The sequence below is a fragment of the Corapipo altera genome, unplaced genomic scaffold (genome assembly GCF_003945725.1).
Source record: "Corapipo altera isolate COAL_440 unplaced genomic scaffold, ASM394572v1 268, whole genome shotgun sequence".
Classification (NCBI taxonomy): Eukaryota; Metazoa; Chordata; class Aves; order Passeriformes; family Pipridae; genus Corapipo; species Corapipo altera.
This window is the reverse complement of record NW_020884901.1, coordinates 8,150,091-8,163,420: the sequence shown is the minus strand read 5'-3', so window position 1 is coordinate 8,163,420 and position 13,330 is coordinate 8,150,091. Positions and strand designations below refer to the sequence as shown.

Sequence of the window (13,330 nt, the reverse complement as noted above, 5' to 3'; positions counted from 1 at the left end):
GGTGTCTGTTCCTTCCACAGAAGATACTCTGTGGTTGCTCTCAAGCATTAACTCTTACAAAAGGCAGGAAAGCCACTCTGTGTTAGTGTGAGCAAGGGTAAATTCTCTGTAGAGCTTTGATAGCTAATCAGTATTTGGCAAATAGTGCAGGGAGGAAGAGATTTGTGGAAGCAGAGGTGACTTGTGTTCCACCAAACGTTCCTGGGTATGTTCATCCCTGTGAGTACAGTGACCCTTCTGCTGTGTCGTTGTCTTAAAAGTCCTTTTTTGGAGGTTTGTGTGTTCTTCCAGTCCTGTGTCTGTGAAAGAGGGATGGTTTCCATGCATTCCCCCTGATGTGAATCCATGTGTTTTGCAACACCTGCTCTTCACGTGAGAATTGGTGCTAATGCCGGATTTCCCTGAAGGTGAATCAGCTGCCTCAGGTACAATGGGATGGTTAATTCCTAACCTGGTTGTGCTGAGCAGTGAGCAGAGATAAGCTTGGGAGTTCAGAGGTGTGTTAAGATCCCTTGCAGCCAAACCAACAAACTTGTTGAGGGCTTTCCACTTCTTTTATTTGAAGAGTTTTCATAAACACTCAACTCTGCTTTATTACCGGTGGGTCACACTGGAGTGTCTAAAACTGGCAGCCAACAATCTGAATTTTTGTTTGGAATCAAACTGGATGCAAAGTCTCCCATGTTTATGAAAGACACCAGGGATTCTCTGGTGGAACATGCACAGTTTGATTTTAGGTTAAGAAATACCCAAAGTCTACCTCTGCTATCCTCATCCTGTCCCTGTGTGTGTGCTACAAGCATCTGTAACAACATGAACACATACTGGTTTTTCAGGCTTCAACCAAAAATATTCAGTTGTTTCTAAGAACGAGGCAGGAGAAATAAATTGTTTTCTAGATGTTAGGAAGTCCTTACCCTTGTTCCCTGGAATGTTCCCATGATCTCAGGCTTTATAGCAGGGGCTGAAGTTTGCCCCTTACAAAGGATATGTGTTTTTTATCCATCTAAAAGCCCACCCAAACCTGGTTATTAGAAAAGCTTGTTCACCAAGCCCCAGCCTCCACTGGTTCTGCAGCTTTCTTATGAAATGCTCGAGGAGACCTGGATCAGAAGCCAACCTTCCCAACAGCCCTTGTTTACGCTGATACTGTAGATGGAGGAACTTTGCAGCAGCAACACCCAGTCTGAGGATGCCCCTGTTATAACACCACAAGGACTGCAGCTCACTCCTCTCTGCCATGTGGTTACACAGCATCCTGTGTTCACTTACACTTCAAAATCCTCCCGATCTCGGAATTTCTCACTAAGCCCAGCCTACCAGATGTATTTGCAGTAAGCTCTTATGTACTGTTAGCGGGTCTACTCTCACAATAGGCTCAGTGAAGTGTCTCTAATATGATTGTCCATGCCAGTGGCTGCTCTCTTGCAGCCTACATGAATTTTGTTATCAAAAGGGAAGGATTTATGTAATGTTCATAACTAACCAGCCACTATAAATTCATGTCTTGCTGTTATAGCCATTCTCAGCTCCCTCTTTTCAGGTTTCAAGGTATTTCACTGAGCATATGAGGGACTGGGAGTTTGAGAAACAGTACAGAATATATGCTTAATTTAATGCTGAATTGCACCGATATAAAGATTTTGATATTAAAGAGCCTGGGGCCAAATTCTCAACATTAATTAGGCATAGCTGTATTAGATTCTATATTGCTACATGATGAAGATCTTGTCCTTCTGCCTGAGATCTGAATCCTGTTGCACAGGTTGCAAATGATAATATCTGGCGTGAATTCAGCTCAATTGATAGCAGCAGCAAACATCCCCTTTTTGCTCCTTAAGTAGCACATTGCCACCTGAGCAAGTCTCAGGTGGTTTGCTTGAGCCACTCCTTGTCTCAGGGGGTGACCTCAGGAGGCCTCTTAGCTGTGTTGGAAATGGTATAGACAGAGATGTTGTCTTAAGTACTCTGGACTTTGAATTATTTAACTCTTGTGGAAGGAAGTGGGGGCTGGGGGAAGCACGGCAAAGGAAAGGAGAGATTATTTCTCCCCTTTGTAAAACTATATTGGGTTCAACGTCACACCATGAAATATCCAGTGCAGAACTCAAGAACTGCTCCAGTGGATCTTCACTGACTTATCCAATTGCATGGAACATGGGGATACTTAACCCAAATCTGTCGGTTTTAATTATTTTCCTCTGGACAGATAAAAGCTTTCTATAGGTTCCTGTAGAATATTTGCTCTTTCAAGCGTTCGTCTGTGCTTTGATACTAAACGATTAAAGCATGCTAAAGAAAAAAACAGCCCCAACCTTTAGCTCCCTGTTCTTGGGCCCCCTGACTGCAGCTTTGATTGTTGACCTAAATTCCCCTTTCATAACTGAGTCCTGTCACCTCTGGTTGGAGTCTCCCAGCAAAACAGGCACGGCCAACTTTCAGAAGTGCAGGGCACTGTTTTCCGTCCTGCCTTGCAGGGCTGTGACGGGCTCCACAGCACACCTGATGTGTTCAAAGTCAAACTGACCTCCCTCTTCCCCTTCCCCCACCTCTACCTCCTGCAAACGAAAGCATAACAAGGCTGCTTTTTTTTTTCTAATTTTGCCTTTTTTTGTTGTTTTGTTTTCTTTCACTTCCCGTTGCTCAGCAAAGTGAGGAAACTTTTTCTGCGTAAAGAATTAAATTAGTTAATTCTATAGCTGGGCTGGTAGCTGGGAAGATTGCTGTTAGCAAGACATAAGAAACAGCTCTGAAGTGAGGGAGGGAGGCCTGGAGTATGTTATTTATAACATTAAAGTGGATTACAGCAGCTTGCATGGGCTACTCTGGCCTCTCTTCTGTCAAACTTTGCCCACAGATTGCTACTTCTGACTCCAGCAGCTCCCATTCCCCTGTGGCTGCTCCCATCTCAGTTACAATCCCTGCTGTCCTCACCCAGGACTGTCTTCCAGACGTTCAGCAGCTGATGCTCCATGTTCTGTTCGTGCTGCCAAACCCTGTCCTGTACCCAGGGCCCACCTGAGGATGTAACTCCACTTAAATCCCCAGAAAAGTCCTGAAAACAAAGTAGCTTATAAGTGCTGGCATTGGTTACAGACTCCTGGAAGAGGTCAGATGGACAGTCATAGAGATGGTGAAGCCATTTTGGGTCAGTAGCCAGAAAACTACTTTTCACTTGTAAAAAGAAAAAAAGAGAGTCTGTATTTCTCATTTTCCATGTTTGGCTTTTGGCTGTGGGCCACTGGAGTTGATTTTTCCAGCTTTCCCCACTCGTTTGATGCCTAGGAATTTACTTTTCCTATAAGGGACAAACATCAGGGGACTGGAAGGAGCCTCGTGGGCCACTGAAGTCTGTCTCTGGCCAAGCATAATGGAATGTGGCATCTTCCTCTGATCATGCACTTCTCCAGAGTCCTCTGAACAGTGACTCACTCACTTTGTGGAGAAGGGAAGATACCAGTGCCTATTACTGGGAAGCTGAACCAGCACCTCTTCTTTTTTTAAAATAAAACATAAAATTCCACTTCAATCCCTTGGGCTTCAGGAACAAGAGCTTTACAAGGAACAAACCACTCAGACTAAGGAGTCAGAAGGGCTGTCAGTGTTCTGCTTAGCTGTAGCTCCATCCCTTTCTAGCAACTCAGGGCAAGCAGAAGTGAAGAAAACTGTTTGCTGCTGTATGAAACTTGTGCATATTTTTTTAATCTAATTGCTGTGGGGAAAACAAACATCAGATTTATTTCGCACCATTTCTTGGCTCAGAAACGTCAGGCACATTCGCCAAATTGTGGTTTTCCAGTCATTGGCTTGAGTCTCATTTACCATGAGGCCTCTTTACACCACTCTTGGTTTGTAAAGGGATATTAAGTAGCTAAAAATGTCCTCTACCGCATTATTGTAAAGAATTCTCAGTGTAAATGAGAATCTAAACTCTGTATGTTTTTCATGTAAATGTTGGTTGTGGTCACAGCTGACTTGAAGTTCGGAGTGTCAAGCATTGTGTGGGGTGATTTTGCTCAAAACCAGCCTTGTTTGGGGTAAAAGAGGCCTCTTCTTGTTTAAAATGTTCTTAATTATGTCTGAGGAATAACTCATGGCTATGGAACCTTTTACTAAATTGAAATAAATTGTGAAAACATCAAATTATTCAGTTTTCAGAAGTTCTGGCAATTATTTCACATGTCCCTCTTCCAATGGCTTTGCCCTTATTAGTTGTCATAGAAGAAGTAATAAATTCTTTTATTATGACATCCAAAGTCCCAGCTGAAATTAGTTTCATTGTGCTGGGGACAAAACGGAAAAGTGACACTCCCTTAGCCGGAGGATCCTTAGTCCAAAGCCAAAAGTAAAGTGAAGGATTGGGAAAGTAGGTACAGCATTCAAGCAAAAGAGGGTCATTAAAAATGGGTACAACTTGCAAGGGAGTTGGGTTTCTTATCCCAGCACAAGACAGTGTGGTTTTCTTATCCCTTTTCTTACTCTTTTTTTTTCCTTTCTCTTAAGAATAAAACAACTTTTGCTGCTGAAAGGATTGTGTTCAATCCATCTTTTCATCAGGAGTTGGATGTCTGCAATAGTAAAAGTTTGAGAAAAGAATACTGTACGTGGCATATGGATTCAGTAATGACCTTTGCCCTAAACTAGAAAATGCAAGGAACTGGAATAGTAGAGTGTTTTAGTTCAGCAGCTTTCATACTGGCATGTTCAGTGGTGTCCCTATTGTCACTGTTTTTTTTCTTTTTCTGCCCTCCTTTGGCTCCCTGTAAATCTTGAATTGATGGCAGCTGTTTGAGCCAAACTCAAGACACGTTGCATCACATCAGGGTTTAAAGGCTCAAAGGCAAGGGAGGATTGCTACTATTCTGTAGTATTCCTCCAGCAGCTCCATCTGTTCCAAGGTCAATCACCAGCATCATGCAGCACTTCAGAGAGAGGAAGATGGTCTTTAACGCTGGCTGGGAAACTGAATTTCCAGTCCATAATAATTTATTGGTTCTTTGGGGGAACATTTCTAAGCCCCGGTCAGTGCAAAGAGCAAAGAATGTTGACCCTAATAGGCTGTATGGTGGACTTCCCTGGAGCTGGAGATCTGTTCCAGGACTTCCAGATGTCTGTCCAGCCATGGGGATCTTGGATGCCTGAAGAAACAGGTGGAGCAGCTTCTGTGTGTGCAGCTGCCCTGTGGTGCACAGGCCTGGAGGATTTGGATTCTGGGTGGCAAAGGTGGCAGGAGATGGTTGGGACAAGTTGACCTTCTGTGCTTCAGTCAAAACAGCCAAGGGAGTCCCTGAGGTTCCCTTGGCCATGCTGAAGACAAGCAGCTTCTCAGACCAAATTTCTGTATCACTTTTGCTGTTCTCACCATTTTGGCACGTCTTGTCAGGCAAAAAACTCTCTTACAAAACGCCTGACCAGCTCTAATGGTCTTATTGTAATAAGTTGAGATTTTTATGGCTTATTTGGGAGAGGGACTTGTCTTGCCAGCTGTCTTCTTATTCATTGCAGTATTATCCACCCACTATCGTTGGACAATACCTTCATTTGAGATTCATAAAAATACAGACTTTTATGGGCTCTCATACATCTGAAAATGAATGCTTTGTGAAAGTATTTATTCCATAAAGAAAAATTTGAAAACACTTAAAAAATAGACTCCAGAAGGTTATTGGTAGCTTTGGCTCTCATAATATCACGAGTTTCTTGGTTAAATATCCATCCCAGCAAATGTCATTTTTTTTAGCACATTTGTTTTTTTCCTTCCCTGGTTCTCCTCCTCTCCTTTCTCGTGATCTGAAGTAGAAGTATAAACCAGAAGCTGGTCTTGAAAAGGTTTTGAACTGAGTGCGCCCTACAGATGAATAAACACATTACCTTCCGAACCCTGGGATCTCTCTTCCAAAGGAAACAGGAAAAGGGGGAGCTCAGAGTCCCTAGCAAAATACCAGCGTGCAGAAAAAAAAGGCCCGCTTAAAATGTTTTTAACTTTCCCATCAGAAGAGGTTTTTTTACAGGGGAGGGAGGAGGAGGAGGAGAGGGGAAGGGTGTGAGGAGAAGGGGGGAAGGTGGGTGCTGGGAGAGGGGAGGAAAAATACAGTGAATGCTCCTGTAACCTTTGCTCTGTTGATACTAGACAAGACTGCACTGCTAATGAGTGATTGTTAACAGATGGCCATTGAGCAACTTAGTCAGAAGCAGAAGATGTTATTTGGTTGTAGTGTGGGGAGGGTTAGGGTGCAGGGGTGAGGTAAGGGGATATTTAGTCTTTTCACGAGGACTGAACTGTCAGAGATTTATGATTTTCCTTTAGGCTTTTGGAAGGGGAGGCTTGGGGGAAGGATTGTTTTCTGTGTGCTGATAGCAGAGAGGCCGTTTGGTGCTGAAAGCTCCAACGATGAAGTTATCGGTTGAGGGGTGTCCCTGCAGCCCTTGGCTGTGGAGAACTGAAAGATGGGAATGTAACTTACTGAGCCTCATGTCCCAAACTGAGAAGTAGAGGGCTCTTCCCATCGCTTGGAGCTGTCTGAAGACTGGTTGAGAGCACTTTGGGTGTGGATCCACACTTTGTCTATAGAATCATAGAATGTTTTGGGTTGGAAGGGACCTTAAAGACCATCTTGTTCCAACCCTTCTGCCATAGGCAGAGACACCTTCCAGTAGACTGGATCGCTCAGAGCTCCATCCAGTCTGGTCTTGAACACTTCCAGGAGTGGGGCAGCCACAAATACTCTGGGCCTATGGGAAAAATCATTACAGTATATTCCATGTGGTGCACTGAGTTGATAGGAAGCTGTGCATGTGAGGGAGCAGGAATCTTTCTGAATGTGTATGTCCATCTGTGCATGTTTTTTGCCTTTTCCCAGTGTGGTGTATACCCTCTTCTGCACATCCAGCCTACCAGTGTATGCCATTTCCTTACTGGTTTTGTTGGGTAGGGCTTTGAAGGTAACCTGAACACATCCCATTCACTCTCTGTAGGATTTGTCTGCTTGAACCCATCAAGATTATTGCAGCTGCTCAGCGTTTCTCAAAGTGTGCAGTATTTGGATTTTATACTTATTTCTCCTCTGGACCTTGTTAGATACAGGGTTATGAATATGAAGTATGAGTGACATCAGCTTGTCAAGGGATTGCTTGTTGTTGTTTTCAACCACTGATGTATGGCTTTGAGGGAAGGTAGGAACCAAATGCACAGTCCAACATTTTCCTGAGAGGAATTTGCAGAGGAATTTTGGGCTTTGGTCAGGAAAGGGGAATCCCATTTCTACACTTTGCTGGCAAATCTTGACCTTTAATAGGAAGTCTTAACATGACCTCCCACAATCATGCACCAGATGATTTAAAGTCTTTCTAGTGCACCAACTGTCTAACAGATGTAGGTGAGTGTGTGTATATACATTTAGAGAGATATATTTATACAATTTAAAGACTAAACGCCTTCGCTCTGTCATCCTTATTTATTCATCTTTCTTTTTTTTTCGGGGGGGCGCGCAGGACTGTATGACAAATGTTCTTACACCTCCCGTGACCGAGGATGGGTCCTGGGGATTAACACCGTCAGTGACCAGGGGAACAGAGACCCCCGATATTTCTTCTCCCTGAAGACGGACCGTGCCCGCAAAGTGACCACCATCGCGGCACACCGCAGCTACCTCCCCAACCAGTGGGTGCACCTGGCTGCCACCTACGACGGGCACCTGATGAGGCTCTACGTGAACGGCGCCCAGGTGGCCACGAGCGGAGAGCAGGTGGGCAGCATCTTCAGCCCCCTGACCGTGAAGTGCAAGGTGCTCATGCTCGGGGGGAACGCCCTGAACCAGAACTATCGGGGATACGTGGAGCACTTCAGCCTCTGGAGGACAGCCCGGTCTCAAAAGGAGATCTTGTTGGACATGGACCAGGCGGTTCACAGGCAAGACACGCCCCTACCTCAGCTAGTCCTTCAAGACAGTTTACTGAATGTGAAAAGCACCTGGTCTCCCATGAAGGATGGTAGCAGTCCTAAGCTCAAGTTCAGCTACCACCACGGCTACTTGCTGGACACCAGCCTGGACCCTCCTCTCTGCGGGCAGACGGTCTGTGACAACACCGACGTCATCGCCAGCTACAACGAGCTGCCCCGGTTCCGCCGCAACAAAATCGTGCGGTACCGCGTGGTGAACCTCTACGACGACAAACACCAGAACCCCACCGTCAGCCAGCAGCAGATCGACTTCCAGCACCAGCACCTGAACGAGGCGTTCAGCCGCTACAACATCACCTGGGAGCTGGAGGTGCTGGAGGTGATGAACTCTTCGCTTCGCCACCGGCTCATCCTGGCCAACTGCGACATCAGCAAGATCGGGGATGAGAACTGTGACCCTGAGTGCAACCACACCTTGACTGGCTACGACGGAGGGGACTGCAGGCACGTGCGGCACACGCTCTTCAACAAGAAGAAGCAGAACGGGGTGTGTGACATGGATTGTAATTATGAGAGGTACAACTTCGATGGGGGGGAGTGCTGTAACCCAGAGATAACAGAAGTCACCAAGACCTGCTTTGACCCATATTCTCCTTACAGGTAGGCAATTTCTTAAACAAGATTTCTTTATGGTCGTATTGATGAATGTCTGTCTCGGTATTGATCGGCCTGCTGGCTTGTTGAACCCTTGTGTTGTTGCTGTTATGGGTTTTGGAGTTTGTAATGATTTTATTTTTTTTCTTAGCATTTGGCTCACATTACAGTTATCCAAATGCAATCTCAGTAATGGTCTAAGCAGCGTCTAAAGAAATTCTGTGCTAAAGACTGTGAAATCAGCTCAGTTGGTTAAAACTTGGTGCTAATAATGCCAAGGTCATGGGTTCAATTCCCTGTATGGGCCGTTCACTTAAGGGCTGGACTCAATGATCCTTGTGGGTCCCTTCCAAGTCAGAATATTCCATGAATCTGTGACTGAAGCAGCCAGCTTTGGGAGACCCGTTGGTTTTTGGCTTTGAGCAGTATATTGTAGCACTGTGAAGTTTATTTTAACCACAGACTCTTAGGAGTGGGGATTGCATGTCATGGAAAGCTCATGTGTATTTGGAGAGGGAAGAGCCCCTCAGGCATGGAACAGAACATGAATACTCTTAGGTAGACTTAAATTCTGTAGGACTTTTAAGGTAGGTGGGTAATTCTATCTCTTCATGCTCTGTGTACAGCTTTCTGCAAGCAGGGGCAGCTGAGTCTGTAGGTTCTGAGGAGGGAGGTGCATCCAGGTTCCTGGCAGTGCTGTTGCACACATTGGGTGGGCACTGGAACTCTTCTGTGCCCCTTTTACTTATATATGAAAACAGAGGTGAGGCACCTTCATTGCAAGTGCCAGGACAACTTTCTGTGGGTGGATGTGAGTTGATAAAATCCTGAGCTCCTCAGTTTTTTTAGGGCAGTTCATGAAGTAATAAAGGGGGAACCTCTAAATGGTCAGAACACACAATGTTATCAACACTAAAGTTCAGGTTAATAAGGAAAGTATGAGCTGTTCTGGAGTCCCTTCCATTACAGCATTTCAGACTATATTTATAGCTTCCTTAGTAAAGAGAAGTTTTTAAACAACATTATCAGCTCTACTGGAGCTTTAAATACACATAATTAAGCTGCAAAGAAAAGCTTCCTTTCCGTGTTTTTTTTTTAGCTACAGTGAGGTTGTTTTTTAAAAAATCCTTCTAACTCAGCTTGACTTCAGTCAGTTACCAATGAATAAAGCTCAGATGAGGAGATACTTCAAATATTAGTGCTTGAAAATATTGAAAGGAAAAATACAAATCTTTTAATACTGTTCAACTGGAGAGGAACACAACCAAGCAAATATCATCAAAGGCATAATGCAAATTGGATTGTTTTAACACCGTAGTTCTGAGAACTCGAGGTGTTAGTTATAACAACTAGGACAATTTTTAGGAAAATACATTATTTTTAATTTGATAGTACCCTTTTATCACTTGTCCTGTGACCAGCATAATACCCATGTAAAATGAAACAAGAAAAGCCTTGTAAATTATAGTTAACAGATCTAAAACTGTGTCTCAATGTTATTCTGATGTACAGAGAGGCTTCTATTTCAAATGAAGCTTTTTTGCTGAACAGACTGTGCTTGCACAAGCCCAAGCAAGAAAATGAGTTCCAAAATCTGAAGTTACCTTAACACCACCTAGTTGCTTTTCATACAGTTTTAGGTTCCTTTTGGAGACAATCACCTTGCTGAGCTTGTCTGGAGGGTTTGCATCTCATGGCCTTGAGCTTGTAGATCTTTTACATGCTCATTTTGACTTGAGAAAAAACTCTTCTTGCCTTGAAATAATGAGGGAGGCCTGAAGGTCCTATTCCATATGGTAGGACCTGAGAAGATCCATAGATGCTCCAAAGATCTTATTGCAACAGTCAGATTTCATTGATTTGCCTTTGCACAGATATTATAATGCAGCTTTGATCACTGACAATGACACCATGGAGGGCAGTGGAAAATATTTCATCTCTCTGAGCCTTTTTTCGGTGGCCAATGTGCTTGGGCTGAGCTCAAACCCACCTCTGTGTTGGTTGTTTGCTCTCAGGATGGCAAAATAGAGCATTTGGGCCTGTGGGCCTACCAATCAGGTCTGTAAGGCTGGGTGACACTGCTTTGGGTATTTAAGTCAACAAATACAGATTTAGGGCAGTGACTTTGGCAGCAAAGCCTTCATTGACTACAAGGGTGAAGATTCAAACCCTATGTTTGGCTTTGGGATTGCCATCAGCATCACCCCCTGAGAGAGAGATTTCCTTGTCAATTAGTGACTAAGTCAAAATCCAGTCTGCACCATCTGGGCCCATTTTGCCTCACCAACCCCTCTTGTCATCACTGTCATTGGCACAAAGTCCTCAGTCCCCTCTGGTGCAGGCCTTGCACCACAGCACTGAAGACATCTCCACAGCCACAGAGAACTCACATCTAATTCCAGGTATTTCCTCTGCCAAAGTTCAGTCTAACAATAGCAGAAGAAAGGGAAAAGATCCTTCATTCTGGTGAGGAAAGGCAGGAAAGAAAGATTAAATGGTACCAATAAAGAGTTTCCTGAACTCTGTGCTGTAAAGGCTCTTCAGAGTCGTCCCTGGTACTGGGGGAGCCTTCAGGCACTGCTGGGTTTGTTCCTTCCACACCCTCAGTGTCAGCAGTTGTAGCCAGCTGTTCACCAGGCACAGTTTATTCCCAAAGTGCTTTTGTCCTTTGGAACCAACCAAAAAGTGCTAATGCTTGATTGATGCTGTTATAAACAGGAACCCTCCTCAGTGCCTCTTCATCCCCAAAAGATGATGTATCTGTTTCCAGCCACTTTCCTTCTTCTGACTGTCTCAGTTCCAAGCTCCATCCTGGAACAAAGTTGCCATTAGCCTTGATACGGCCTGTGCATGCTTTCTGACTAAGAGATACCACTGGAACAATTCCAAGACACCTCTGATCTGTGTTACAAGTTTCTTGTGATCCTTTTGGCACCTTGGACAAAGAGAGCTCAGGTACTTTGATAGTACTTCAGTCACTGTTGTGGTACAACTGTGGTGACTTTAAAGCTGATCCCAGCAGCAGAGCTGGTTGGGTTTTTTGTGTTTCCAGCCTCTCTTTGTGGCACCTATCCAAAAATATTTGCCTCCAAAAACCTGATGTTCTGTGCCATAGCCAGATAGTGGGGATGTTGGTGCATAGAGGTTTAAGTACATTTAAGTTTTCCAGAGAGACAACACTGAGACTTGGGAGCTCTGCTCCCGGAGTTGCTCAGCAGAAAAGCCATAAACATTGTGGTACCAACTAGATCATCTCTCCTCTGTTTTAATAGCCTGCAGGGAAAAAACAAAGGACTGGTTATCATTAGCCACACAGCAGGCTTTATCCAAGAATATCTGCCTCGCTTCTTTTTATTAATTTTATGAGGGAGGGACAAAATGTATTTTGTCCCAGCAGAAGATTTACAAATACTGTTCCACTTCTCTGCAATTCTGGGAAATTAAAACATGCTAAGACCATACAGTCTGGCCCAATACAAAGGGAAGGAGCAAGGATAGACACACTTGCCAAAAAGACACATTCCTTGTGTTATTTGGTATATTGCTGGTTACAAAAGAGGGAAGGCTTTGAGCTCATGACACCTACCAGGGCTGCTTTCCAAAAAACTTGAAACGAACAGCAAGGGGTCATAGGAAATCATGCTCAGTAAATGCCACTTGATGTGGTGAGTTCTTGCACCATCCTATGGTTAACTGAGCCATTCCTTTTATGTAATATTGGGTTTGCACATCAGGCTTCACCACAGGATTGCAAGGACAGATAAGGGAGCATTCCCCTTGGTGCCTGCTTAGGAGAACGCTGATGAAATTCCTGAAGCAGTAAAAGCTCCTGCAGTCTCTTCAAGCTCCCTGGATTCATACAGCCTACTGAATACTTGCTGGAAATCCCCTCAGAATAACTGACCCGGGCACAGTCTTTCTCAACATCCACATGTGTACCCTGAAGGCTCCCACAGCCCTTCAGCTCTGCCTAAATCAGGGGTAGGGATGAGCTGTACAAGTTCTGGTCTGTCTGAAGCACCTGCCTGCAAACTCAGGGTGACACCAAACCAAGGAATCAGAATGGTTTGGATAGAAGGGACCCAAAAGATCATCTAGTTCCAGTCCTCCAAGAGCTGGAAGTCCAGTGTCTCACTGACCTCACCCTATCCTGTGGCCTTTTCCAACACTTGTTTTGGGCAGTTCAACAAAGCTCAGGTTGCATCACATCAGCTTGCACATTGCAGGCATATGTAAATTAGGCTCTGAATAGACATTTGAACAATTTGCAGGAATTTCCATAGTGGTTCTGAGCAGGAAGGGGTGTGTCAGAGCCGTGCATGAAGAACACACCGTGCTGTGGCATGTGGGCTCCAGCAGCAGCATCAGAAGGAGCAGGTGGTGGCTAATCCACAGCTCAGGGCAGCCTTGAACAGGTAACTGAGCTGTGGCTGCTCTCCAGGGCTCTTCTATGGACTATTAGATCAGCCTCTTACCTCTTTTTCCTTCTCTTCTGCTGGAAATCTCTTCATGAGGCTTACTTGAAAAATATGGTCAACTTACCCTGGAGGAGGGGGCTACACTGAATGCCCTTTTCCAGGAGCTAGAGTTGTAAGAAATACTCCTTGATTCCTAATAAAGGACTAATTTCCACTTAATCCTAAACACTAAAAAGAACAGAAGAAATTCATCAAAGCTCTTCAGTTCCGGGAGCTTGAGAACTTAATCCCCTGCCTCGAAGAGACCATTGTGCAGCTCTTGACATCAAGGATTGCTGCATTCACACAGGTATCAGAC

The 13,330-nt window shown here is 44.6% G+C and overlaps 1 protein-coding gene across 2 annotated transcripts in view; it reads left to right on the top strand.

The window, feature by feature from the left end:
* Positions 1-13,330, top strand: part of PAPPA (pappalysin 1) — a 181,555-nt gene that overhangs the window by 19,171 nt on the left and 149,054 nt on the right. For both annotated transcript variants that reach the window (XM_027650182.1, XM_027650181.1), the window contains exon 2: positions 7,492-8,560. In XM_027650182.1, coding sequence (XP_027505983.1) covers positions 7,492-8,560 — 1,069 coding nt within the window. The remainder of the gene's footprint in view (positions 1-7,491; positions 8,561-13,330) is intronic.